The sequence below is a fragment of the Paroedura picta genome, chromosome 17 (assembly GCF_049243985.1).
Source record: "Paroedura picta isolate Pp20150507F chromosome 17, Ppicta_v3.0, whole genome shotgun sequence".
NCBI classification, from domain to species: domain Eukaryota; kingdom Metazoa; phylum Chordata; class Lepidosauria; order Squamata; family Gekkonidae; genus Paroedura; species Paroedura picta.
In genome coordinates this window covers 126,349-150,985 of record NC_135385.1, presented here as the reverse complement: position 1 = coordinate 150,985, position 24,637 = coordinate 126,349, and the positions used below count along the sequence as shown (strand labels likewise).

The window sequence follows — 24,637 nt, the reverse complement described above, 5'->3', positions numbered from 1 at the left end:
AGTCAGACGGCGGCCCTCCAGAGGTCCATGGGCTACAATTCCCAGGAGCCCTTGCCTTGCCTTGCCATGGACTACAATTCCCATTTCCCAAAAGACCAGATGCCAACGATGAAAGCCTCTCCCACCCTAAAGTCCAGAGTCTGAAATGACTTAACGAATGCTGGCAAGGGCTCCTGGGAATTGTAGTCCATGGACATCTGGAGGGCCACAGTTTGACTACCCCTGCTCTAGTGGGTGATTATGGGCCAATCACATTCCTTCAGTCTAACCCTACCTCACAGGGTTGTTGTGATAAAATGTAGGAAAGGAGAAGGACGAGAGCCGCTTTGGGTCCCTATTGGGGACAAAGCCAGGGTGCCAGCAGGGGCTCATGGGAATTGTAGTCCACGGACATCTGGAGGGCCACAGTTTGGCCACCCCTGCAATAAATGATAAATTCAGAACAGGAAGCTTCGAATATTGCAGGTCGTGGCCATAAAAGCAGCAAAACCGAAATTCCAGATTGGAAGGAGGGTGGGGGTGGGTGCAGATAATTTTAGAAGATAGCAGAAAACGGAGCCCCCCAAAACGGAAACCTCTCGATTCTTAGCAGGGCGCAAGGTGGCTTAGCCTCCGTCGCTACTCAAGAGTAAGTCCCACCCTGAGTCCCTAAATCAGCCGCACAAGGCTACATGGGGAATCTATTCTAGGGGACACTTTCTTCCGAACAAGTAAGCAAATACAAAGGGGAATAGATATTTTTGCTTGCCGCCTGGGTACTGCTTGATATTGCTATTAACTCACCATGGGAATCATGGGATTTTATCGTGATCCGTTTTTATTCTGTAAACCGCCGTGAGCCCAAAGGGAACGGCGGCATATAAATCTAACAAATAAATACAGAAAAAAACAAACATCGGATTGAGCGCAGTGGGGGCTTCCTTCCGAGTAAATGCGCGCAAGATCCACCCGCAGCCCATTGCCCACCGCGCAGCCCGCTCTCCCGCAGCGCGCCTCCTTGCGAGGAAATCGCTGAGCCGGCGATCCTGCTCCGAGGAGATGGATGCAGGCGCAAAAGCGCAAAATTGGCGCGCAACGCAGCTTAATCCTGGGGCTCAGCTATCGGGTGCGCGCTTATTAATTTTGGTTGCTCTTCAGGGTGCCCCTGGCGCATCACAGCCTCAGTGGCGGTGGATCGGCCCGGTGGGTAGTTTAGGATCGCCGCACCTGGCAGGCGCAGCGCGGCCGGGGCGCGCAAGCGGCAATCCGGCGTTAATGGCAGGTGGACAGGAATGCTCTGCGCACGCGCGGCTGGGGAGCACCTGGGAAGGTGTGGTATAAAACTCTCAGGGGATTGCCTTGCTGGGCGTATTGGGGCTGTGTTCTCCCCCCCCCCCCCTTTCCTGTGGCTGTTGCTTTAGCTGTAGGATCTTTGAGGGGCTTTGCAGTATGAGGTAAGCTGGTGTTTTTGGTGGAGCTGGGGTCACTTTGTGGGGCGCCTCTTAAATAACACTTTCTATTTATTTTTAGGAGATTGTTGGTGCTTGGCTGTTGGATAGCTGGCCTTTTTGGTTCCCAGTCTCTCTCCGATTTCCCAGGTAACCGACAGGGGTGAGACCCTCTCCATGTAAATGCACTTAAGGTGACCAGATTGTCCCACTTTTGGAGAGACATCTGGGGGCACCTGGCAAATTGTGCTTGCGTTGAAATTTAAAAAATATATATTACAATACTATTCCGTGTTCTATGCCAGGGGTAGTCAACCTGTGGTCCTCCAAATGCTGGCAGGGGCTCATGGGAATTGTAGTCCATGAACATCTGCTGCTGTTTTTCACTGCCTCACTGGCAATACCCCTCCTCTTTATTGTGTTGATAGGCGCCTACACCTGTGTCAAGCAGCCAAAATGTCATGAGTACAAATAGCTACTTCTAGCCTAAGATGCGGAGAGCTTTCTGAGGTAGAGGCAGAGTAGCCTTAACAGCGAACAATTACGTTCTGTTCTGCCCTTTTAAAAAGCAGAGTTCTCTTAAAATAGTCCTGAGAGGTAATTTATTCAGTGTGATAACACCTTGGAGACAGGACTTGAACTTCCCTGGTCCTAAGATAATGTGCTGATTATTAGCTCCTTCCTTAATTCTACGAAATAACTAATAAATGCTGCTGTCATTTTCTTTTGGACCTGTGCTTCTAGAACAGGGACGGCCAAACTGTGGTGGCGCTGGCAGGGGCTCATGGTAACTGTGATCCATGGACATCTGGAGAACTGCAGTTTGCCCCCCCCCCTTCTACAAGCATAGGTTTGCTCCTGTTTTTAACTTTAGCTCTGCCGGCTAGATGGTAAAAACAGCTGTGACTTCCAAAATGTTATGATACCTGAAACTGGGTGTTTTTTTTTCGGTTGGAGCTATTTTGTCCTTTCAGAAAGGGTGCTCAAACAGCTGGCTTTCATTTTAGGGATTATATTAACTGCAGCAGGTTTACTTAGCAAAACTAAGTTTAATTACTTTAAATGGCTTGCCCAGGCAACATTGAGGATGAAGGTGTAAAAAAGTTTGGTGGAAGTACATGACTACATGTTATATTTTAATTAGATATTATGATTATGATGATGACTATAATACATAGAATCATAGAATAACAGAGTTGGAAGGGACCTTCTGGGTCATCTAGTCCAACCCCCTGCACTATGCAGGACACTCACAAATTTCTTGCTCATCCACTGTCACCTGCCACCCCCTTGAACCTTCACAGAATCAGCCTCTCCGTCAGATGGCTCTCCAGCCTCTCTTTAAAAATCTCCAAAGATGGAGAACCCACCACCTCCCGAGGAAGCCTGTTCCACTGAGGAACCGCTCTGACTGTCAGGAAGTTCTTCCGGATGTTGAGACGGAATTTCTTTTGAATTAATTTCATCCCATTGGTTCTGGTCTGTCCCTCCAGGGCAAGAGAGAACAACTCTGCTCCACCCTCTACAACACCTGCGGTCCTCCAGATGTCCATGGACTACAATTCCCATGAGTCCCTGCTAGCAAATGCTCTACATGGCACCCTTTTAAATACTTGAAGAGGGTTATCAGATCCCCTCTCAGTCGTCTCCTCTCCAGGCTAAACAGACCAAGTTCCCCCAACCTTTCCTCATGCATCTTGGTCTCCAAACCCCTCACCATCTTTCTTGCCCTCCTCTGGACACGCTCCAGTTTGTCAACATCCCTCTTCAACTTGGGTGCCCAAAACTGAACACAGTACTTAGCTGTTGGTTAGCTTCCTGTTGGTACTAATATAATGAGAAGGGAATGCTGTTTCTTCAAAGGAGGAGCTAAACCGGAGAGCACACAATAGCTGAATTACCTGGCCCTGTTCGGTGCCATCTCCCAATCTTCTCTCCTAGGTACGGCCTCTTGCCTTGATGATAAAGTCCAGCTCCACCTTCCGAAGGAACTGGAGACCAACCATTCCTGGCAAGTGAAAACTCTTGGTACGTGTGCCTTCCCTTGTCCAGCTACTTCCTTTTTCCCCAACAAAAGGGGTGAGGCGTATAACACACCTGCCTGTGCCCATTTCTTTTCCTCAGGTGCAGCTGGGGAAGAAGTGGGTCACTGTGCTTATGCTGTGGACGATGAAGCACAGACGCTAACCATTCTGTACATCAACTGCACCAACCCGGAGGTGATGGCCGTGCTGTTTAGTTTCATGCAATGTATTTATTATTTAATTTGTATCCCACCTCAGGGATCAGTCCAGGAATGCCTCAGTCTCCCATCAGGGACGAATGCCTCTTAGCTTGGCCAACTCTGATATTTCTCTTGAAATTTTCTCGAAGATGGGGGCCAATGGCACAGCAGCGGTTCTTGAAAGTAGATTTTGAGTCGGACGTCCTCTTGAGCACACTCCTGGCCTTTTGTCTGCCACAGCTGGTCAAGCGCCATCCACGCCTGAAGGTGACGGGGCCTTCGACGAATCTAACTTACAACGTGGACTGCGACGCTCTCCAGGCGGATGTCACTCCTTTGCCACGGAGCGTGGCCAGTGCTACAAACTGCACCAGGGATTTCATGGCTGTAAGTAGGCCTGTCGTAGTTGGTCCTCTAAAGCAAGGGTAGTCAACCTGTGGCCCTCCAGATGTTCATGGACTACAATTCCCATGAGCCCCTGCCAGCGTTCGCTGGCAGGGGCTCATGGGAATTGTAGTCCATGAACATCTGGAGGGCCACAGGTTGACTACCCCTGCTCTAAAGTATCGGGTGGGGAGAGGATTACAGTTTATGGCATACGTGGCCCCACCAAACCTCTGAGTTACCCGAGAAGCTCAACTTTCTCTCCTTCCTTTGAGGAACCCCTGAAACGTTCTTCAGACTTCGAGAAACCCCAGAAGTGGCGCGATCGTGCGGAATATTTTTGGGAAGGCTCGCTGTGGACACGCCCACCTAAGACCCCTCCCCTTCCCAGCCCCTCCAGGCCCATCATCGGCCATTTGGGGGGGCAGGTCACCCTGAGCACATATATGGTCATCCACCCGATAAATATTTAACAAATTAACAAAAATATATAAAAGATTAATTAACTCCCGCCAATTGGGAAGCCCTTCCAGGGCCATAAGATTCTCCAGGGTTCCCCGAAGCCTGGTTGAGGAAGCTTGGAAGGGCTCCTGACTCACATGTCCTCCTCTGCCTGCAGGTTGTGTTCCCAAGACTCATCCCCGGCTTGCACGACGAACACACGGTATGTAACCAGGGGCGTTTCAGTGCCCTGGTGGGGTCCTGGCAGGTGGAAGTGGCTGCTGGCTATGCTGGGGCCTCAGTGGCGGAAGCAAATTCCGTGGCTCCTCAAATTCTGAGAGGAGGTCGCCATATCATGTACAACAAACAGTTGTAAAGTGAGAGGGGAGTCCTTGGGCAGTGATGGCAAATAGGATCGTTGAAGCAGAAGGCCTTGAATACCTTAACTTAGGCCTTCTCTGAACTTGTAGCCGGGTTTTAGGAAAGTTTGCCTCAAAACATCCCCTCCTCGTATTAGCGGTCGTTTGAGGCAGTATGATGAATCTTCAAGCAAAGGCTGGATGCACACTTTTCTTGGATGCTTTAGGATGCTCTGGGCTGATCCTGCGTTGAGCAGGGGGTTGGACTAGATGGCCTGTGTGGCCCCTTCCAACTCTATGATTCTAGGATTCTATGATTCTATACACACTTTTCTTGGATGCTTTAGGATGCTCTGGGCTAATCCTGCGTTGAGCAGGGGGTTGGACTAGATGGCCTCTATGGACCCTTCCAACTCTAGGATTCTATGATTCTATGAATACAACGGTGTATACAACGGTGTGGTATACAACGGTGTGGCAAGCTCCTGTCCCCTCGCCCTTCTGTGCTCAAAGAGAGCTTGCCTCTCACACCTTGCAATCCTGCGGCCCATAGGATGTACGGCTTCCTATTTCAGAAGAGGCCCGTGTGGCAAGCTGGAGTGAAGTAATCTAAAGGGTAGCCTTTCATGTGTCCCTGTGTAGCAAGAAAAAAGGATCTTTCCTTGCCTCTGGGCTGGAGGCTTTGGGGTTTACTGCACAAAGGGCTTTTCAGATCTCCTGCCAAGCCTTCTTGAAGAAAAGGAGGGCTCCATAGCACAACTGTTTGGTTGCCTTTCCCAATTCAGTTGCCCATTCAGTGAAGCAACTGGGCTTGCCATGTTCCAGGCAGCACAGGCTCCCATGGAGTGGGTCGTATCAATCGAAGACAGGACGAAGACGCACACGCTGAACCTCCAGCAAGCCATGCAGCAGGGGTACACCTTCCTCACCGATGGCAGCCACATAATCTTCCAGGTCTCTTTCGATGCTACCGGGGTCACCGCTTACAAGGTACGAGGGGGCAGGGGGCGTGTGCAATCAACCCTGGGGTCTGTTGGCATTCGACTACACTCCCCCGTCCCTGTGAGCCAAAGGCCACATATATATTATTTAAATCCTGCCAAGAAGTATTGATCCTATTGAAGGACTTCACGAGCAAACATTGAGTTGGAAAACAGCCACTGATGAAAACTCACTTGAAAACGGTTTACCACTGATGAAAACTCACTTGAAAACGATTTACCACTGATGAAAACTCACTTGAAAACGGTTTACCACTGATGAAAACTCACTTGAAAATGGTTTACCACTGATGAAAACTCACTTGAAAACAGTTTTAATCTGGAGGCCGTTTTGGTGGTTCTATTAAAAGAAGAAATAAGACACTTTTAGTTACATCGATCGTGAAATCGTTTATTGTAGCCTAGGGTAAGTTCTTCTGTTAGTATACAGTCGCAGCAGCTGGTATGGGAAATGACCCCTAGGCCGTTCCTCACACCAGCTGATTATCCCACCTTTCTTCATTCTCCTTTTCCCCTTCCACGATTGAATCTTCACGATCTTCCCTGTGAGGTTTGTCAGGCTGAATATGACAGGCCCTGAGCTGCTCGGCTGCAGGGGACGGGCCCAAGCCCGGTCCTTAAACTTAAGCCAGCCCGACATTTACCTGTGGCACCTTCAGCCTGACTCCGGAAGATGCAGATTGCTCCACGCTTCCCAGGACGAAGGGGTCTGTTGCCCATGGCGGCAGGCAGCTAGCTGAGCTGGTCCCTCTTCGGAAGCAGCGGCCCAAGGCCGTTGGCCAAGGCCCAACGCTTACCAGCAAACATGGCTTCTACGGGGTGGCCACCCTCTTTACCAACTCTGCATTCCACAGGAGAGGCACATACGTTGCAGGCTTGGTTTGGCTGGGATTAGTGCGTCTGAGGAGTTTATTATGGTAGCGATTGCCTCAGACATATTTAGGGTTGGGCAGTTCGGTGTCTGAAGCGGCCGTTCGCGCCCGAAGCGGGCGCGAACGGCCGCTTCAGACGCCGAACCGCCCAACCCTAAAACGGTCTGACACGTAGCCACTGTTGAGTTCAATAAGGCAAAGTGGCTCGTAGGGTTAAACATCAGGTCCTTAAGGTCACACCGCAGATCCGAACTCAGCACTGGACCTTAGATATGCAGCCCAGAGTTCCTGCCGAAGCTTGTGATCGGCCCCTTGTGGGTTCCCCGTTTAAAAGATCAGTAGCAGGACGGGTCTTGCGTACAGACCGATGCAATTACGAGTCCCTGATGTGTCATCGCACCGTGGTTCTGCTGTGTCACATACACAACTGCCACTTTCCCGGCTAGAAGTAAAGCAAGCGTCACCCTCTGGTGGTTATTTCTTCACCCTTCGTTCCCGGTGCTCTCTCCCTGACCGAAAGAGAAACGATCAGGGCCTTAACCACTGAAATGCAAGCCGGGTGGGCCTTGGGGTTTGGCAGCTGGCGGTCCCTGGGCTGATGGATGATCGTGTCTTGCAGCAGGGTGATGGCGTGCTGTACACAGTGGCCCTGAAGCTTACCTATGGGCCTCCCGAACGACGGCTGACCGTGGAGTCCAGAATGGTTTGTGCTCCAGGTAGGATCCTGGCCCCTGGTCTCAGGTGTGCTTCCGGGGGGAGCCAGCATGGTGGAGCAGCGAAGCGCGGCAGCTTCGAATCTGGGGAGCCGGGTTTGATTCCCCGCTCCTCCACATGCGGCCAGCTTGGATGACCTAGGGCTAGTCACAGTCCTGGTAGTGCTGTTCTGACGGAGCAGCCCTTTCAGAGCTCTCTCAGCCAGCCTCACAAGGTGTCTGTTAGGGAGAGAGGAAGGGAAGGCGGTTTTAGAGAAAGGGCAGACAAAAGCGGCCTATAAGAACCAACTCTTCTTCTTCTTCTTCAGTAATCTCAGGGCTCTCTCAGCCTCCCTCCCTCACAGGGTGTCTGTTGTGGGGAGAGGAAAGGGAAGGCGACTGGAAGCCGCTTTGAGCCTCCTTTGGGTAGAGAAAAGCGGCATATAAGAACCAACTCTTCTTCTTCTTCTTCAGTAATCTCAGGGCTCTCTCAGCCTCCCTCCCTCACAGGGTGTCTGTTGTGGGGAGAGGAAAGGGAAGGCGACTGGAAGCCGCTTTGAGCCTCCTTTGGGTAGAGAAAAGCGGCATATAAGAACCAACTCTTCTTCTTCTTCTTCAGTAATCTCAGGGCTCTCTCAGCCTCCCTCCCTCACAGGGTGTCTGTTGTGGGGAGAGGAAAGGGAAGGCGACTGGAAGCCGCTTTGAGCCTCCTTTGGGTAGAGAAAAGCGGCATATAAGAACCAACTCTTCTTCTTCTTCTTCAGTAATCTCAGGGCTCTCTCAGCCTCCCTCCCTCACAGGGTGTCTGTTGTGGGGAGAGGAAGGGGAAGGCGACTGGAAGCCTCTTTGAGACTCCTTTGGGCAGTGAAAAGCGGCATATAAGAACCAACTCTTCTTCTTCTTCTTCAGTAATCTCAGGGCTCTCTCAGCCTCCCTCCCTCACAGGGTGTCTGTTGTGGGGAGAGGAAAGGGAAGGCGACTGGAAGCCGCTTTGAGCCTCCTTTGGGTAGAGAAAAGCGGCATATAAGAACCAACTCTTCTTCTTCTTCTTCAGTAATCTCAGGGCTCTCTCAGCCTCCCTCCCTCACAGGGTGTCTGTTGTGGGGAGAGGAAGGGGAAGGCGACTGGAAGCCTCTTTGAGACTCCTTTGGGCAGTGAAAAGCGGGGTAAAAAAAACGACTCTTCTTCTTCTTCTCCCAAGGAGGACTTGGTTTGACCATGACATGAAACCATGGCTTGCCCTGACTGGGGCTTAGGGCCCAAGCACTAAATTATCCAGTAGATTCACTGAGACGTCAGCAGAGCAGGGGACGGAAATGCCTGCCCAGTGCGTGTGAAGCGGTCGTAATGTATTTAGCAGATGCTGGACTGGCCCATTGTTAAGGCAAGAACACATCACTGGTGACTGGCCTGTAGCACCGACCAGTTGCCAGCCATTAGGCTCGTGTGCCGTGTGACTTTCTACTGTGCTCTGTCAGCTCTCAAGTAATGGCATTTAGGAATTCTTGCCCCGTGTTGGCTGCTGGCTGCACATTCTCAAGGACGCTGGCGTAGACAGGGAATTGATGGTTCTCCAGTGGTTGCTCATTGGGGGGACTGCCCCATCCTCCCCACCAAAGTAGCGCCATCTTGGATATGACGGAGGCCTCTTCTTCCTCTTCTTCTTCTTCTTCTTCTTCCTCTTCGTCTTCTTTTCCTCTTCCTCTTCTTCTTCTTCCTCTTCTTCTACTTCCTCTTCTTCTTCTTTTCCTCTTCCTCTTCTTCTTCCTCTTCTTTTTTCCTCTTCCTCCTCTTCTTCCTCTTCTTCTTCTTCCTCCTCCTCTTCTTCTTCTTCTTCCTCTTCTTCTTCCTCTTCTTCTTCCTCTTTTTCTTCCTCTTTTTCTTCCTCTTCTTCTTCCTCTTCTTCTTCCTCTTCTTCTTCCTCTTCTTCCTGCCCTTCCTCCTCCTTCCCCTGTTCAGAGGGTTCGGCAGGGGCGCCCCATAGGGCTCTAGGAGGGAGGGTGTCGACAATTCTGCTGACTGTTGGGCATCTCTGACCTAGTCGGTAGGGTTTGTGTTCACAGAGTTTGCCATAGCTTGCCTCCCTTGGGCCCTGAGACTTAGGCAAAAGGCAGGGCTTTAAAGTGTTGTAGTACTGTAAGAAACGGGGGCTGTTTGTGAAAACCCTCCTCCTCTCTCTCCAGGCCCGGCAACGTGTAATGCCACGCACATGACGATTGCCATCCCGGATTTCCCAGGGACACTGGCCGCCCTCAGCCTGGACAACAAGAACATCCCTGTGAGCCAACGCCAAGCGGATGACGTCAGCGTGGACCTACGAAGGGGCGTGAAGCTGCATATTAACAAGAAGGTCCTGAGATCCAGGGTAAGAGCTTGAGGGGATGGGGTTGTCCCCTGATCAAACAAGAGGTCTGGGGCTGAACGAAGGCAGAGCTGAGGTCCAGTTGAGGGCAGCGGTGGGAGGGGCAGGGCCAGGATCCAGGGGGCCGAGGTTGGAATCTTTGCTCTGCCCACTGGGTGGACGTGGGCCAAGTCACACTCCTTTAACCTTCCTCACAGGGTTGATGCAAGGATAAAGTGGACGACAGGAGAATGGCAAAACTCCTTAGGGTCCCCACAGGGGACAAAGACAGGGGTAGATGTGAAGTGGGTCGTAAATCCGTCAGGCTAATCTGTTCGGTTTGGCGTAGTGGCGAAGAGCGCTGGCTTCTAATCTGGAGACCGCACGCAGCCAGCTCGCGGACCTTCGGCTAGTCGCAGTCCTGGTAGAGCTGTTCTCTCGGAGCTCTCTCAACCCCGCCTCCCTCACGGGGTGTCTGTTGTGGGGGAGAGGAAAGGGGAGGCGACTGTAAGCCGCTTTGAGACTCCTTCGGGTAGAGAAAAGCGGCATAGAAGAACCAGCTCTTCTTCTTCATCCGGAATGCCTGCAGAGTTTGCTGCAGAGGCCTGTGGCTGGAGTCTGCAATTAAGACCTCGTACGTGGCATCGGCACAGTTTGGCTGTGGGCTGTCGCTGTGCATGCAGCAGGGTGGCAGAGGTGGTCTTCTGGACTCACAAGCCCTCTTTCATGGCTGCGGTTGACATTAAATCACACCAGGAAAGCCCTCGGAAACATCCCACAGTCAGTGTTCAAAGGGTCCTTGGTAACCTGAAGTGTTCTGCAAAGGACCACATTCTCCCGCGTGCCGGATCTCTTGATCTAAGCTGTTGGCTGAACCTTTGCGCCCTTCTCAGTTTAGTCTGCTAAGTAGCAGAACTTGCTGTTCGGAAGTGCCACGGCGGTTCAGAACGGAGCAAAATTTCTCCAGGAAAGCAGCCAAATCTGCATGCTTGTTGACTCGGGGGAGCTGGGAAAGCTGTGACAGGGCAAGCGTGGAGGCTGAGAACGGCAGTGGGGGATCCTCTACGCCGAGTCATGGGTTTCGTTTTTGCTGGACTGTTCATTTCCAGGCTGCTTTTCTCAGCCAGATTTCTAAAGCAGCAGTCTCCTAAAGGAGAACTTTTAAGATCTGGGTTATCGAAGTGGGAAGGCAGTAAGACACGGAATTGTCTCCAGGCCTTTGTTGCCGGTGACGCAAACAATGTACAGTGGATAACTTTGTGTGTTACAGGTCTCCAGAGACGACGGCTGTGCAGGCTTCCGGCCATACGCTTCCCCCCTTAAACTGAGCTTCAACTTCCGGGGCGAAATGGCAACCATGATCACCCACCCAGAGTGTCCTTGTGAACAAAATGCACCGCTGGGTAAGGGAGGCGCACGGCCCATGCGACGTGGTCTGTGTCAATCCACCTCTCTGGATGAGGGTGCCATGCCGTGACTATCCAGGAAGGATTCAAGTGGGTAGCCCTGTTGGTCTGAAGTGGCTGTCAGAAGGCCCCGCCCCTTTCTGCCATGATGGATTATATTCGGTGGTGTAGTGTGTTAGAGTTTTATTTAGCCTCCCTTGACAGCCACAATGAAGAAGAAGAAGAAGAGTTGGTTCTAATATGCCGCTTTTCCCTACCCGAAGGAGGGTCAAAGCAGCTTACAGTCGACTTCCCATTCCTCTCCCCACAACCGACACCCTGTGAGGTGCGTGAGGCTGAGAGAGCCCTGATATCACTGCTCAGTCAGAACAGTTTTATCAGTGCTGTGACTAGCCCAAGGTCACCCAGCTGGCTGCATGTGGGGGAGCGCAGAATCGAACCCGGCTTGCCAGATTAGAAGTCGGCACTCCTAACCACGACACCAAACTGGCTCTCAGTGCCATCTTGGTTTGAAGTACAGATTCAAATGAGTAGCCGTGTAGGTCCAAAGTAGCACAATAAAACCAGAGTCCAGGAGCACCTTTAAGACCAACAAAGATTTATTCAGGGCGTGAGCTTTCGAGGGCAAGCACCCTTCGTCAGACTATGATCTTCTTGCACTCGGAAGTTCATGCCTTGAATAAATCTTTGTTGGTCTTAAAGTTGCTACTGGACTCTGATTTTATTGCCTTGAAGTAGATTTTATAGCTTAACTTTCCTCACTCACCACCATTTCCCCTTCCTCTCCCAACACCCTTTGATTTCCCCTGCTTCTCACCCCTGGGTTGTTATCAGACATTATGGCTGCATTTGATGTACGTTCCCATGGGGGGTGGATCTGGCTGGGGACTTATCTTTTCCTTTACTGTTTAAACTTCAGTTCTAAGTATTCCCATGATGAGTTAACTTGCATCGTCTAATCCAGGGGTAGTCAACCTGTGGTCCTCCAGATGTCCATGGACTACAATTCCCATGAGCCCCTGCCAGCGAATGCTGGCAGGGGCTCATGGGGATTGTAGTCCATGGACATCTGGGGGGGCGCGCAGTTTGACTACCCCTGGCCTAATCCAACAAGATTAGAATAAATTCTGAGGGGAGGAAATGGGAGGAGCCAATGGGATAATCAACAAAACTTTTCTTCAGGAACGGTTTCCTTTATTTTGGACTACTGAAGTCCCTCACAGTAGCACAGCACAAATTGAATCCCATGGCACCATTGAGACCAACAAAGATTTATTCGAGCCGGGAGCTTTCATGTGCCGGCACTCTTCCAACGGGAGAAATGGAACAAGGATCGTGAGGAAAAAGTGCCGGCACACGAAAGCTCACACCTTGAATAAACCTTTGTTGGTCTTAAAGGTGCTACAGGACTCCAGGTTTGTTGTCCAGGAAAGGAGATACTTCTACCCGTGTGCTCCACAGAGGTGGCTTTTGCTGAATGCTCTTGCTGAACAGCAGGCGGGAGATGGCTCTGCTTACACCTGAAATAGGAATCTGGCCCAGGCTAGAAATGCAAGCGGCAACCTGTTAAGTGAAGAGCTAGATTAGAGGCAGAAACACCTTAAAGACCCATAAGATTTCGGGATGTGAGCACTGGAGAGTCGAAACTCCCTTCATCAGATGGAAGCAGCGGCTGGATGTTTTCGGCTGATCCTGCATGGAGCAAGCTGGCCTGTGTGTCCCCTTCTGATTCTGTGATTGTGGTCGGTCTTGTGCTGCCCTATATGTCTGTCTGCTGGAACAGCTGAAAATCGGCAGACGGTTCATGGCAAGTCGGGTTTAGGGAGTGCCGAATCCAGAAGAGCGTGGCCTTCCCATGACTGCTCAGAAAGGTGCCCCATCTCAGGTTGCTCCTTCCCTCCATCCCTCCCTTCAAGCCGTGTTTCCCGCCAGTAGTCAGGGGGGACGGGAGAACGCCCTCGAGGACGTCCCGTAGCTGCTGGCATGAACTGTCTCCTGCAGTGATTCCACTCTCTGCTTTGTGACAGCGGCCACCTGCACCCGAGATGGCCACATGGATTTTGAGGTCTCCGGCAGCAGCACCAGGCCTGCACTGAACCTGGCTACCGTCCAGCTCAGAGATCCCGCCTGCAAGCCAGTCTCCAGATCTCCTTCCGGGGACACGGTCCAGTTTCACGTGCCCCTCAGTGGCTGTGGGACCCGGCAAAGGGTGAGTCCCTGAGTCCCCACCTGTAGCCCCAGGCGACTCTCTCCTGGGCCTTTGGAAACTAACCTCTTTCTCCCTGTGTTCAGTTTGACGGTGAGAAGATGGTATATGAGAACGAGGTGAGCGCGCTGTGGATGGACCTTCCGCCCCGCAGGATATCTAGAGACAGTCAGTTCAGGTAAACAATTCCGGTAGAAATCGGGCAGCCAGGCATCTGTTGAGTTAGGTTTCTGCCTCCTCCTGGGCACTGCTCATTATGCCACCTGAAGTGCAGGTGTGCACTTTGTGTCTTATCCTCGTTGGATGAGCAGGTTTGCATTTAGAAGAAGAAGGGTTGGTTCTTATATGCCGCTTTTCTCTACCCGAAGGAGTCTCAAAGTGGTTTACATTTGCCTTCCCTTCCTCTCCCCTGTGAGGGAGGTGAGGCTGAGAGAGCCCTGATATTATTGAAGAAGAAGAAGAGTTGGTTCTTATATGCCGTTTTCCTCTACCCAAAAGAGTCTCAAAGTGGCTTCCAATCGCCTTCCCTTTCCTCTCCCCACAACAGACACCCTGTGAGGTGGGTGAGGCTGAGAGAGCCCTTACTGAAGACAAAGAAGAGTTGGTCCTTATATGCCACTTTCCTCTACCCAAAGGAGTCTCAAAGCGGTTTACATTCACCTTCCCTTTACTCTCCCCATGACAGACACCCTGTGAGGTGGGTGAGGCTGAGAGAGCCCTGATATTCCTGCTCGGTCAGAACAGTTTTATCAGTGCCATGCAGAGCCCAAGGTCACCCAGCTGGCTGCATGTGGGGGAGCGGGGAATCGAGCCCAGCATGCCAGATTAGAAGTCCGTACTCCATTACACCAAACTGGCTCTCAACCTGCTTAGAGGATTCTGGGGGCGAGGGAAAAGCCTAACCTTAAAGGTCAAGTAGTTGTGGGTTCCTGCATTCTGCAGAGGGTAGGACTGGATGACCCTGGAGGTCCCAACTCTGATTCTGTGACCTTTATGGTGAGAACCTTTCCACAGAGGAATCATAGAATCCTAGAATCATAGAGTTGGAAGGGACCTCTTGGGTCATCTAGTCCAACCCCCTGCACTGTGCAGGACAATCACATCCCTCTCACTCACCCACTGTCACCTGCCACCCCCTTGAGCCTTCACAGAATCAGCCTCTCCGTCAGATGGCTCTCCAGCCTCTGTGTAAAGATCTCCAAAGATGGAGAACCCACCACCTCCAGAGGAAGCCTGTTCCACTGAGGAACCGCTCTGACTGTCAGGAACCTCTTCCAGATGTTTAGACAGAATTTCTTTTGAATTAATTTCATCCCATTTGTTCTGGTCTGTCCCTCTGGGGCAAGAGAGAACAACTCTGCTCCATCCTCCATATGGCAGCCTTTTAAATCCTTGAAGGTGGTTCAAACGTAGCATCAATGGAAGGGTATGCATTCTTCTTAAGTGCAGGTGGTCCCCAAGTGGAGATATGAGACGTCGCCAGGTATTCCTTAAACCAGGAATTGAGCTCATGAACTGGCAACACCTCGTACATTTCTCACCATTATCATGGGATGTGGAGTTCCGCACTTTTTGTTTAAATCCGAACGTCTTGAAAACGCCCTCGTGCTTACAGTCTTGTCTTCTAGGCTGACGGTGGTCTGCTTCTACGGCAGCGACGATGCTTCGCTGAATGTCAAGGCGGTCAGCCTGCCTCCTCCGGAAAGGGTCGTAAACCAAGGCCCCCTCTCCTTGATCCTCCTCCTCTACCCAGGTGAGGCTCCTGAGAGGCAGGGGGCAATAATGTTTAATTAGAAGAGCAAGGTCCTTCCCAGCTTGCTTAGGCCAGCTTTGAGCAGCAGCAGGAGAAAACTTGAAAAACCCACTGATTTGGCCGGTGCTGCTTTGTGAATTCCGGGGAAAACCCAGACGTGACATACGGTAGCTCTGGGAAATTCCTAGACGTGTCCGCTTTGGCTTGGTGTGGCCGCCTCGGCAATCACTACAGCTCGAGGCTGCAAGTCCCACCTGAGAGCTGGAATCGCTAGGGAGGGACCATAGGTTTCCAGCAATTCCTAGAGCTCCCCTGTGCCACTTCCGGCTTCCCTAGTAGAGACACAACAGCACCAATGATGTTGCAGCCCCCCCTCCCCCCAAATCTCATGCTGATTGTTAGGCACAGCTTGAGAACCTGTATTCCGGGGGCATTGTATTGGCAATTTATGTTTTCACAGTCAGAGTAGTTCAGCAGTGGAATAGGTCGCCTAAGGAGGTGGTGAGCCCCCCCTCACTGGCAGTCTTCAAGCAAAGGTTGGAGACACATCTTCTCGGATGCTTTAGGATGCTTAGGGCTGATCCTGCGTTGAGCAGGGGGTTGGACTAGATGGCCTGTGTGGCCCCTTCCAACTCTATGATTCTGTGATTCTATGTGTCGGGCAATCCACTTGGGTTGAAACACTCCAAAATAAAAAACCGCAGTAAAATAAGCCAGGGACATGGAAACAGCCCAGTGTTCCTCACCTTCATAAGATGAAAAGGCCCTGCAAACAGGGGATCCCTCTTTCTGCAAAGCATTCGGCTCGGTACCCACTAGGGCAATAAGGTAGGAGCCAGCCGTGCTTCCAGGGAAGGGCTTTCAGGGGCCACACGTTTCTGGCCCGGGCTTGGGAGGCAGCGGCAGAGCTGGCACATGCAGGAGGAGGAGGAGGCTGCCGTCACAGAAGCCTGGTTGCCGCGTTTGCAGACGACTCCTACCGCCAGCCGTACAGCGAGAGCCAGCATCCGGTGGTGAAGTACCTGCGGCAGCCCATCTTCCTGGAAGTCCAAGTCCTGAACCGCAACGATCCGGGAATCCACCTGGCGCTCGACGACTGCTGGGCCACCCTGTCTTTAGATCCTGCCTCCTTCCCACGGTGGAGCATCGTGGTGGATGGGTAAGAAGGGGGAATGCAGGGACCGAGCCCTATGAAGATAGGTTGAGGGACTTGGGAATGTTCAGCCTGGAGAAAAGGAGGTTGAGAGGGGACATGATAGCCCTCTTTAAGTATTTGAAAGGTTGTCACTTGGAGGAGGGCAGGATGCTGTTTCTGCTGGCTGCAGAGGAGAGGACACGCAGTCATGGGTTTAAACTTCAAGTACAACGATATAGGCTAGATATCAGGAAAAAGCTTTTCACAGTCAGAGTAGTTCAGCAGTGGAATAGGCTGCCTAAGGAGGTGGTGAGCTCCCCCTCACTGGCAGTCTTCAAGCAAAGGTTGGAGACACACTTTTCTTGGATGCTTTAGGATGCTTAGGACTGATCCTGCGTTGAGCAGGGGGTTGGACTAGATGGCCTCTGTGGCCCCTTCCAACTCGTATGATTCTATGATGCTTGGCATGTTCCTTGTTGTCCATAGAGCAGAAGGTAGGTAGAATGGAAGGGCTTTCATTGGACGGGCATCAACCACCCCAGAAGGCTTCCTCCCACCATCAAGGTCGGGTCTAGCTTGCATTTTCAAGGCTTTGAAGGATATGGAATGAGCTTCATTCCTGTTGCAGACTTGTTTCCAGGGCTTCTCCTCATAGCTTCTCTCAGAGTAAATACACTGGGCCTTTAGAATCGTAGCCGGAAGGGTCATCTAGCCCCAGCCCCCTGCGGAAAACAGGAAATTCACAACTGCCTGCCCACCCACAATGGCCCCAATCCAACGCCCAGGCGACAACCCCCCAAACCAGAAGCTCTGGCCAGCTTGGCCTGGAGAGAGGTTCCCTCCCAGCCCCAAAGTGGCGATGGGCATTTGGGCCACGTCATCACTTCTGCCCTTCCGCCCACCCACTTATAATCTGCCTAAGTTCGCAGAATCGCTTCTGTGTGCAGAATTCCCTGCAAGTATGAATGGCCCGGGGAGGGCGGGATGTTCGCACAAGGAAAGAATTGGGGCACTTGGAGGCCTATGAAGTCCTTGGCTGAACTTTCTCCTGCGCTATTAAGCCCAGATTGGTCCGTTTAGCCCCCTGCTCCAGGGCCGGTTTCTTGCTCGCACTGGAAAATGCTGGTTACTGGCTGTTTCTGCCATGCCCACAAATGCAGAAGTTGTAAGAGGAGGAAGAAATTGCTGTTTCAGCTCTTTCTTCGCTTGAGGACTCTCCATGGAAAGGAAGTTTTTGTGTATTTTTGCCTCTTTCTTAAGATTCCTGCCACTCGGAAAGGGCTTTCTGGAGAGCATAGCTTGGCTTCCGGTCGAGTCACAGCCTGCAGGGGCTTAAGGGAGCTCCAGATAAAGCCACTAAAGCTTCAAGACCTTGTATTTTTTGGCTTTTGTCGTTTGTTTTCTTTGCCTTTTATCCTGTATAATCTCAGGTGTGAACTGCAGCTGTTTTTAGTAGAGCAGGTACCAGGAATTCCAGCTGTTTGTTTGACGCCTGGATCCCTGTTATTTCTCTCTTTGCCTTTGGGGCTGAAGATGCCAGTGGTGTCTTTCGAGCTGGCTAGAATTTGGGTAATTTTGTACCCCAATGGACAGGCAGGGGGAGCGACGGGGCTGGAAGTTAATACAGAGTAATAGATTCACGGAAATTAGTCTTAGCAAAGATTTTGAGAGGTCAGCATCGTTGTCTTCAATAAAGAGATTTTTATCAACAAATGCTTATTGGGGAGCAATCAGCTGGGCTCCCCCAAAACGTACAGCACTACGTGCCCCCCCTTTCTTTCTTTCTTTTTGGTAGCTGCGATTATGAGCTTGATGCCTACAAAACCGTGTTCCATCCCATGAGCCGGGGGGTTGCATTTCCCAACTTTCGCCAGAGGCTCGAAGTGAAAGCGTTTGCCTTTGTTTCAGGAGGCAAAGCTCTCCCCAGCCTGGTGAGTAGAACACGTTTGTCGTGGCTTGTTATGTGGATGCCCCCACTTCCTTGTCAGAAGCTGCCTATCGGTGGCTGTGGTCAAGTTGGCATCACTGACGTCCTGGATTTTCCTTTCTGGGCAGGAAAGTCCAGGCAAGTCAAGGATGACATTAGTGTATTAACGCCCTGTGGATCCAGCCCTTGAGATACAGAGTTTGGTACAGGGGAATGGCGGAGAAAAACTGTGCATGCGCAAGCCCCAGGTTCCGTCTTCCGCATCTCCAGTGAGAGGTCCTAGAGGTACCCTGGGGTTTCTTGACAGCCCTGGAAGGGTTTCCTGAATGCGTGGGATTTTAAAAATTCATTGAGGGTTTCCTGAATGCGTGGGATTTTAAAAATTCATTGAACATGACCATATATGGTCATGTTGACCTCCCCCCCCCCCCCGCAATGGCCAATGATGGGCCTGGAGGGGGCAGGAAGGGGAGGAGTCCTGGGTGGGGTGTGTCCACAGCTATGGTTCTCAACCGTATTCGGACGGCTTGCGCCACTTCTGGGTTTCTCAAAGTTTGAAGATTGTTTCCCGGGTTTCTCACTGGTAAACTTGAGGACAGGTTATACTAGTAGTTGGAACAGAGCAAGCCAGACGTAAGGTGTCTTCTGTAAGCTCCAGTGGCAGCACAAGGGTCTGCTCTTCTTGGCGTGCAAGGGTTCAGAGACTCTTGAAATGTCGTCTTCGTACTGAGAACAAAGATGCTACTGCGGCACAAAGTAAGAAAGGCCAAAGTTTCCCCCCACTTTTCAGCAGGGAGATGTTTCTTGACCATTTAATAGCTTGAAGGGCATTGGAACATTGGAGAGCCAGCTTGGTGGAGTGGTTAGGAGTGCGGACTTCTAATCTGGCATGCCGGGTTCGATTCCCCGCTCCCCCACATGCAGCCAGCTGGGTGACCTTGGGCTCGCCACGGCACTGATAAAACTGTCCTGACCGAGCAATTATATCAGGGCTCTCTCAACCTCACTCACCTCACAGGGTGTCTGTTGTGGGGAGAGGAAAGGGAAGGCGATTGTAAGCCAATCTGAGACTCCTTCAGGTAGAAAAAAAGCAGCATATAAGAACCAATTCTTCTCCCCCTCCTTCTCCTTCTCCCCCTCCTCCTTCTTCTCCTGCAAACCACAGAGCCAGGGCTGTTGGCTCATGGCAGCAGCAGTAACAAGTGCCCCTGGTTGACCTCGGAGCTGGCTCCAAGGACCTCCTTGGTTGAGGCTGACATGGCCCTATAGGACTCTCCCTGGTCACCTTAATGGCCAGACATCCCAGCTACTGAGATGTTGCCTCCCCCTGTGATAGTTTGACCATCTTGCACTATTAATCGACACCCACGGTTGGCCTGCAGCAAGGGAGAGCGGGGATAACACAAGAAATACTATTAACCAATTTTTTTCTCCCCAGGTCTATTTTCACTGCAGCGCCCTCATCTGTGACAGACTGCACCCAGATTCCCCCCTCTGCTCAGCAAGGTGTCCTCCTTCCCGGAGCAGAAGAGGTAACTGCTGCCCTAGGCACACTTCCCCGGAAGAAGGCCCCGTCACACAAGGTGGCCCTTAACAAGTAGGCACGGACATTGTGCAGAAAGCCTCAGTGGAGAAATCGCATCATCTTGATTTGGGAGTTTCTAAGTTGGGTGGCTCTCCAGATGTCCACGGATTACAGCTCCCATGCACCCCTGCCAACGCATGCAGGGGCTCATGGGAATTGTAGTCCATGGATATCTGGAGAAACACAGTTTGGGTGCCCCTGTTCTAAGTGCGTTCTGCTACCATGGTTAATAGAGTCAAGGGCAGGGGTTCTCAGCCTGGGGTCACAACCCTTTTGGGGGTCGATCGACCGTTTTCCCAGGGGTCGCCAAGGCGATTGCGGTGCTGCGGTTGGCAGCCTTAGCAACCCACAGGGGTCATGGCGCTAGGAAGGCTGAGAACCGCTGTTCAAGTGGGTTGCCATGTTGGTAGCACAACAAGAATTGAGTCCAATGGCACCTTTAAGACCAACAAAGATTTATTCAAGGCGGGAGCTTTCGAGTGCTTGCACACCTTGAAGAAATCTTTGTTGGTCTTAACGGTGCTATTGGACTCTATTTTTATGGTTAATAGAGGCAGAGATGGGGAAGAAATGGAGGTAGTGACAGATTTTATTTTCCTGGGCTCCAAGATCACTGCAGATGGGGACTGCAGCAAAGAAATTAAAAGACGCTTGCTCCTGGGGAGGAAAGCTATGGCAAATCTAGACAGCATCCTAAAAAGCAGAGATGTCACCCGGCCAACAAAAGTGCGTTTAGTCAAGGCTATGGTCTTCCCAGTTGCAATGTATGGCTGTGAAAGTTGGACCATAAGGAAGGCCGAGCGTCAAAGGATTGAGGCTTTTGAACTCTGGTGCTGGAGAAGACTCTTGCGAGTCCCTTGGACTGCAAGGCGAACAAACCGGTCAGTCCTAGAGGAGATCAGCCCTGACTGCTCTTTAGAAGGCCAGATCCTGAAGATGAAACTCAAATACTTTTGTCACCTCATGAGAAGGAAGGACTCCCTGGAGAAGAGCCTGATGCTGGGAGCGATTGAGGGTAAAAGAAGAAGGGGACAACAGAGAACGAGGTGGCTGGATGGAGTCCCTGAAGCAGTCGGTGCAAACTTAAATGGACTCTGGGGAATGGGAGAGGACAGGAAGGCCTGGAGGATCATTGTCCATGGGGTCGCGATGGGTCGGACATGACTTCGCACCTAACAACAACAACAAAAGCACTCTTAAGACCAACAAAGGCTCACGCCTTGAATAAATCTTTGTTGGTCTTAAAGGTGCTATTGCACTCAATTTTTATGGTCAATAGAGACAGAGTCAGTTGGTTGGTTGTCTTCTTCAGCTCAGATCCACGGTTGTGCCCAGGAGTAAATGGCCCACAGTCTTTCGAGATTCACCTTTGGGGTGGTTCAGGGCAGTATAGACTTCCTAAGTCGAAGCTCAGTGTAGCCGAAGCTCAATGTAGAATGTCCTTGAATGTAGACTCCATCACGTGATACCTTCCACGGTCCTTAATTTAAGCCAACGGAGGTAATCTTCTGTTCACAGACTTGGCCCAGAGGAAAAACTCGACGACAGTAACGCTCCCTCATCCAGTCCTTCTGGTACCAGACAAGCAACCTTCGATCAAAGGTAATGGATATGGGTGGTGGGTGGTGGCAGGAATGGCACTGGGGAGACATGTCACAGTCTTGATACCTGGAGCCAGTGAAGCTGGGGAGGAAACACGTCTTGGGATGTGAGACGATGAATTATGAGCCTGGGATCTAAGGCTTTATTTATACTTGCTTTAGGATGCTTAGGGCTGATCCTGCGTTGAGCCAGGGGGTTGGACTAGATGGCCTCTATGGCCCCTTCCAACTCTAGGATTCTATGATTCTATACTTCAAGTTATATACCGCCATTCCCTTTAAAAAGGCTCGAGGAGGTTTACATAACTGTGAAACTCGTAAAACATGATAAAAATCCCGATATTAACCCCCTTGACGGCAAAAAAAGTCCCTCCCTGCTCCAGAGAACATCTAAGACCAGATCTCCAGGGAGATCTTCCCAGGGGGAGACATTACCTCAGTGGAGGGCCCCAGATCTTCCTTCTCCTGGCCTCAACCGGAAACCTGGCGGAAGAGCTCCATCTTGCAGGCCCTGCTCTACTGCTGGTCTAAATCAGGGGTGGACAAACTGTGGCTCTCCAGATGCTGGCAGGGGCTCATGGTAATTGTAGTCCGTGGCCATCTGGAGAGGCTCAGTTTGGCCACTCCAGGGGTAGGAAAGTGGAAAAGAAGAGCCGTGCTCCGAATTTAAAAATTGCCACTCTCAGCATGCTGCTATCGATCCTCAATTGGACCCCGACAAGTCTGATGTTGCTCTCCATGACCCTTATTCTGCCTCTGAGAACTAGATGGTCAGATGATGTCAACAGGCTTGGGTCAGATCAGAATACCTTTATTGGCACGGTTGCTAAATTCAGTAACCACACAATGGGAGTATACATGCGGAAATACAATATGCGAGAGACCAGCTTTTAAGTCAACTTTGCCTCTGACTCAATTGGTCCCTCCTTGTTTCGTATGGAAAAGGTTTTCTGCAGAAACGTCTAACGCAGGGGTAGTCAACCTGTGGTCCTCCACATGTCCATGGACTACAATTCCCATGAGCCCCTGCCAGCAAATGCTGGCAGGGGCTCATGGGGATTGTAGTCCATGGACATCTGGAGGGCCCCAGTTTGACCACCCCTGGTCTAATGCTGGACTTATCCTACCGCAAGTAGAGGGTAGAGAGTGGTTAGGGTAGAGACCAGAGAGGTTATGAGCAGTACCACCCACGTCAAGACTCCGCTCAGATTTGTCTCGCCTGATTTCTTGAGGCTGATCCTGCATCGAGCAGGGGGGGGGGACTAGATGGCCTGGATGGCCCCTTCCAACTCTTTTTAAGATTTAACTTGTAGAGTGGTAGTGAGTGAGAAATGAGGCATAAACCACATACTTCACGATGAACTTCTTAAAGGAAAGATGGGATAAAAATAGGCCTGGTTTCTGGAGTTGGACAATCAATCAATCAATCAATCAATAAACAAATGAGTAAACTTTTCTTCCCCAGGGCAACAGAATTGGAGTGGAGGCCTCTGGGTAGCAGCCCTTTTGATGACCGCCGTGACTCTTGGCCTTGTGGCCGCCGCAGTTGTAACGCTAGCTCTCTTCAAGATCCAAAAGAAGCAGAATCAATAAAATCAGATCAAAACAAGTCTCGCTGCTTTCGACTCTTTCTCTGTTGTGGTGTGGGGCTTACTGCAAGCCCAGGAGCCGGAAATCCTGGCTCAGTGGATCTGGAATAGCCCGAGGAAGCTCAGAAATCAATAGACTCTGTTTGCAGGGAAATCCATTATCTCCCAGCTGAACTCTTTCAGAGCACTCCACTTTATAAAGGGTTGGCTTGGCACCTGATGAAACCGCTTCAGTTATGGCTGGTGCCTCTTGAGAACTTCGGCGTGCTTTTAAGTGTGCGCCCAGCCTGCTTTAATCCACGCCGACTTTGCTACCCTGTCTCCCAGTATTGAGGGGCTCCGTGTTACCTTCCAGCTTTTCATAGAATCATAGAGTTGGAAGGGACCTCATGGGTCATCTAGTCCAACCCCCTGCACTATGCAGGACACTCCCAACCCTCTCGCTCATCCACTGTCCCCTGCCACCCCCTTGAGCCTTCACAGAATCAGCCTCTCCATCAGATGGCTCTCCAGCCTCTGTTTAAAAATCTCCAAAGATGGAGAACCCACCACCTCCCGAGGAAGCCTGTTCCACTGAGGAACCGCTCTGATTGTCAGAAACTTCTTCCGGATGTTTAGATGGAATTGCTTTTGAATTAATTTCATTCCATTTGTTCTGGTCTGTCCCTCCGGGGCAAGAGAGAACAACTCTGCTCTATCCTCCATATGGCACCCTTTTGCTTGGGCAAAAGCCACAATTGCCGGCTTCCAGCCATCCCAGAATTACGGCAGATGTAAAGGTGGCAGAGAGTTGCCGTGGGGGGGAAATAGCTGCTTTGGAGAGTGGGTCTTACCTGGGGGGTGGGGGGGGGGTTACGGTGCCCTAATCTCCAGGCATTTCTGAACCTGGATTTGGCAACCTTTATGGTGCCTAGAATTGCAAACTATAAGCTGGGAAATACCTGGAAATTTTGGGCAAGGTTTCGGGAAGTAGCTCAGCAGGATGTAATGCCAGTACAATCCATCTTCTAAAGCTCTGGTCTCTCTCACCCGTAGATCAGTTTGAATTTGGGGGGAATCTCCAGCTCCTTGCCTTCCCATGTGGAAGAATCAGGGCTGCAGAGTCTCATAACTCAATACATGACTTCCCGCAACCTATTGGCAGGTCCCAGGTTAGCCGGCTAAACATCTAAACGAGGAAGAGTTTTGCACGCTGACCCTTTAAAGTTGTCAAGATGGATCCGTAGGTCCTACATCAAACCTCGATATGGTCTCTGCTCTGTGAAGGTGCAAGGGGGAGGCAGGTGACAGTGGATGAGCGAGAGGGTTGTGAGTGTCCTGCATAGTGCAGGGGGTTGGACTAGATGACCCAGAAGACCCCTTCCAACTCTGATTCTGTAATTTTATGATTCTATGAAAAAATGAACTCCTACCCATTTTGGAAAAACTTCTCTCAAGGCGGTCTTGCAGTCTCTCTCTGTTGTACGCTGCCTGGCACACCGTTCAGTGGAAGTAAAATTTATTGTCACACGAAGTGTTCATCTCCTCCACGGTCACAGTGGTGTTGAGGCTGGCAGATGAAGCCTCCTTCCCTGAAGCATCTGTTAGGACCTGACCCAGCTTACCTAGCAATGGTTCTTCATAGCTGCTTGGAAGCCAAGCTTCAAGGTTTCTTCTTCAATAGCCTTGCAGCTAGCTGTCTTGCATCTGTCCAT

At 51.2% G+C, this 24,637-nt stretch overlaps 1 protein-coding gene across 2 annotated transcripts; it reads left to right on the top strand.

Annotated features, from left to right (window-relative positions):
- The first annotated feature begins 1,323 nt into the window (after positions 1-1,323).
- On the top strand, positions 1,324-22,963 carry ZP2 (zona pellucida glycoprotein 2). 2 transcript variants are annotated; one of them, XM_077316798.1, is made up of 18 exons: positions 1,324-1,433; positions 1,510-1,577; positions 3,369-3,455; positions 3,552-3,646; positions 3,892-4,038; positions 4,655-4,699; positions 5,661-5,825; positions 7,331-7,424; positions 9,584-9,765; positions 11,012-11,144; positions 13,175-13,356; positions 13,440-13,531; positions 14,982-15,106; positions 16,076-16,265; positions 18,037-18,172; positions 19,607-19,700; positions 21,272-21,355; positions 22,820-22,963. In XM_077316798.1, the coding sequence occupies exons 1-18, from the start codon at positions 1,429-1,431 to the stop codon at positions 22,945-22,947; spliced, it is 2,052 nt and encodes a 683-aa protein (XP_077172913.1). In that variant the 5' UTR covers positions 1,324-1,428; the 3' UTR covers positions 22,948-22,963. The 2 variants fall into 2 exon arrangements, with proteins under 2 accessions (XP_077172913.1, XP_077172912.1); XM_077316797.1 differs by having other exon boundaries at positions 7,328-7,424.
- The last annotated feature ends 1,674 nt before the right edge of the window (positions 22,964-24,637 follow it).

Excerpts from the sequence above, each read along its gene's own strand:
- ZP2 (XM_077316797.1), top strand. Across the intron at positions 5,826-7,327 it reads CCGGGGTCACCGCTTACAAG|CAGGGTGATGGCGTGCTGTA; the intron begins GTACGAGGGGGC and ends CGTGTCTTGCAG. Across the intron at positions 13,357-13,439 it reads GCTGTGGGACCCGGCAAAGG|TTTGACGGTGAGAAGATGGT; the intron begins GTGAGTCCCTGA and ends CCCTGTGTTCAG.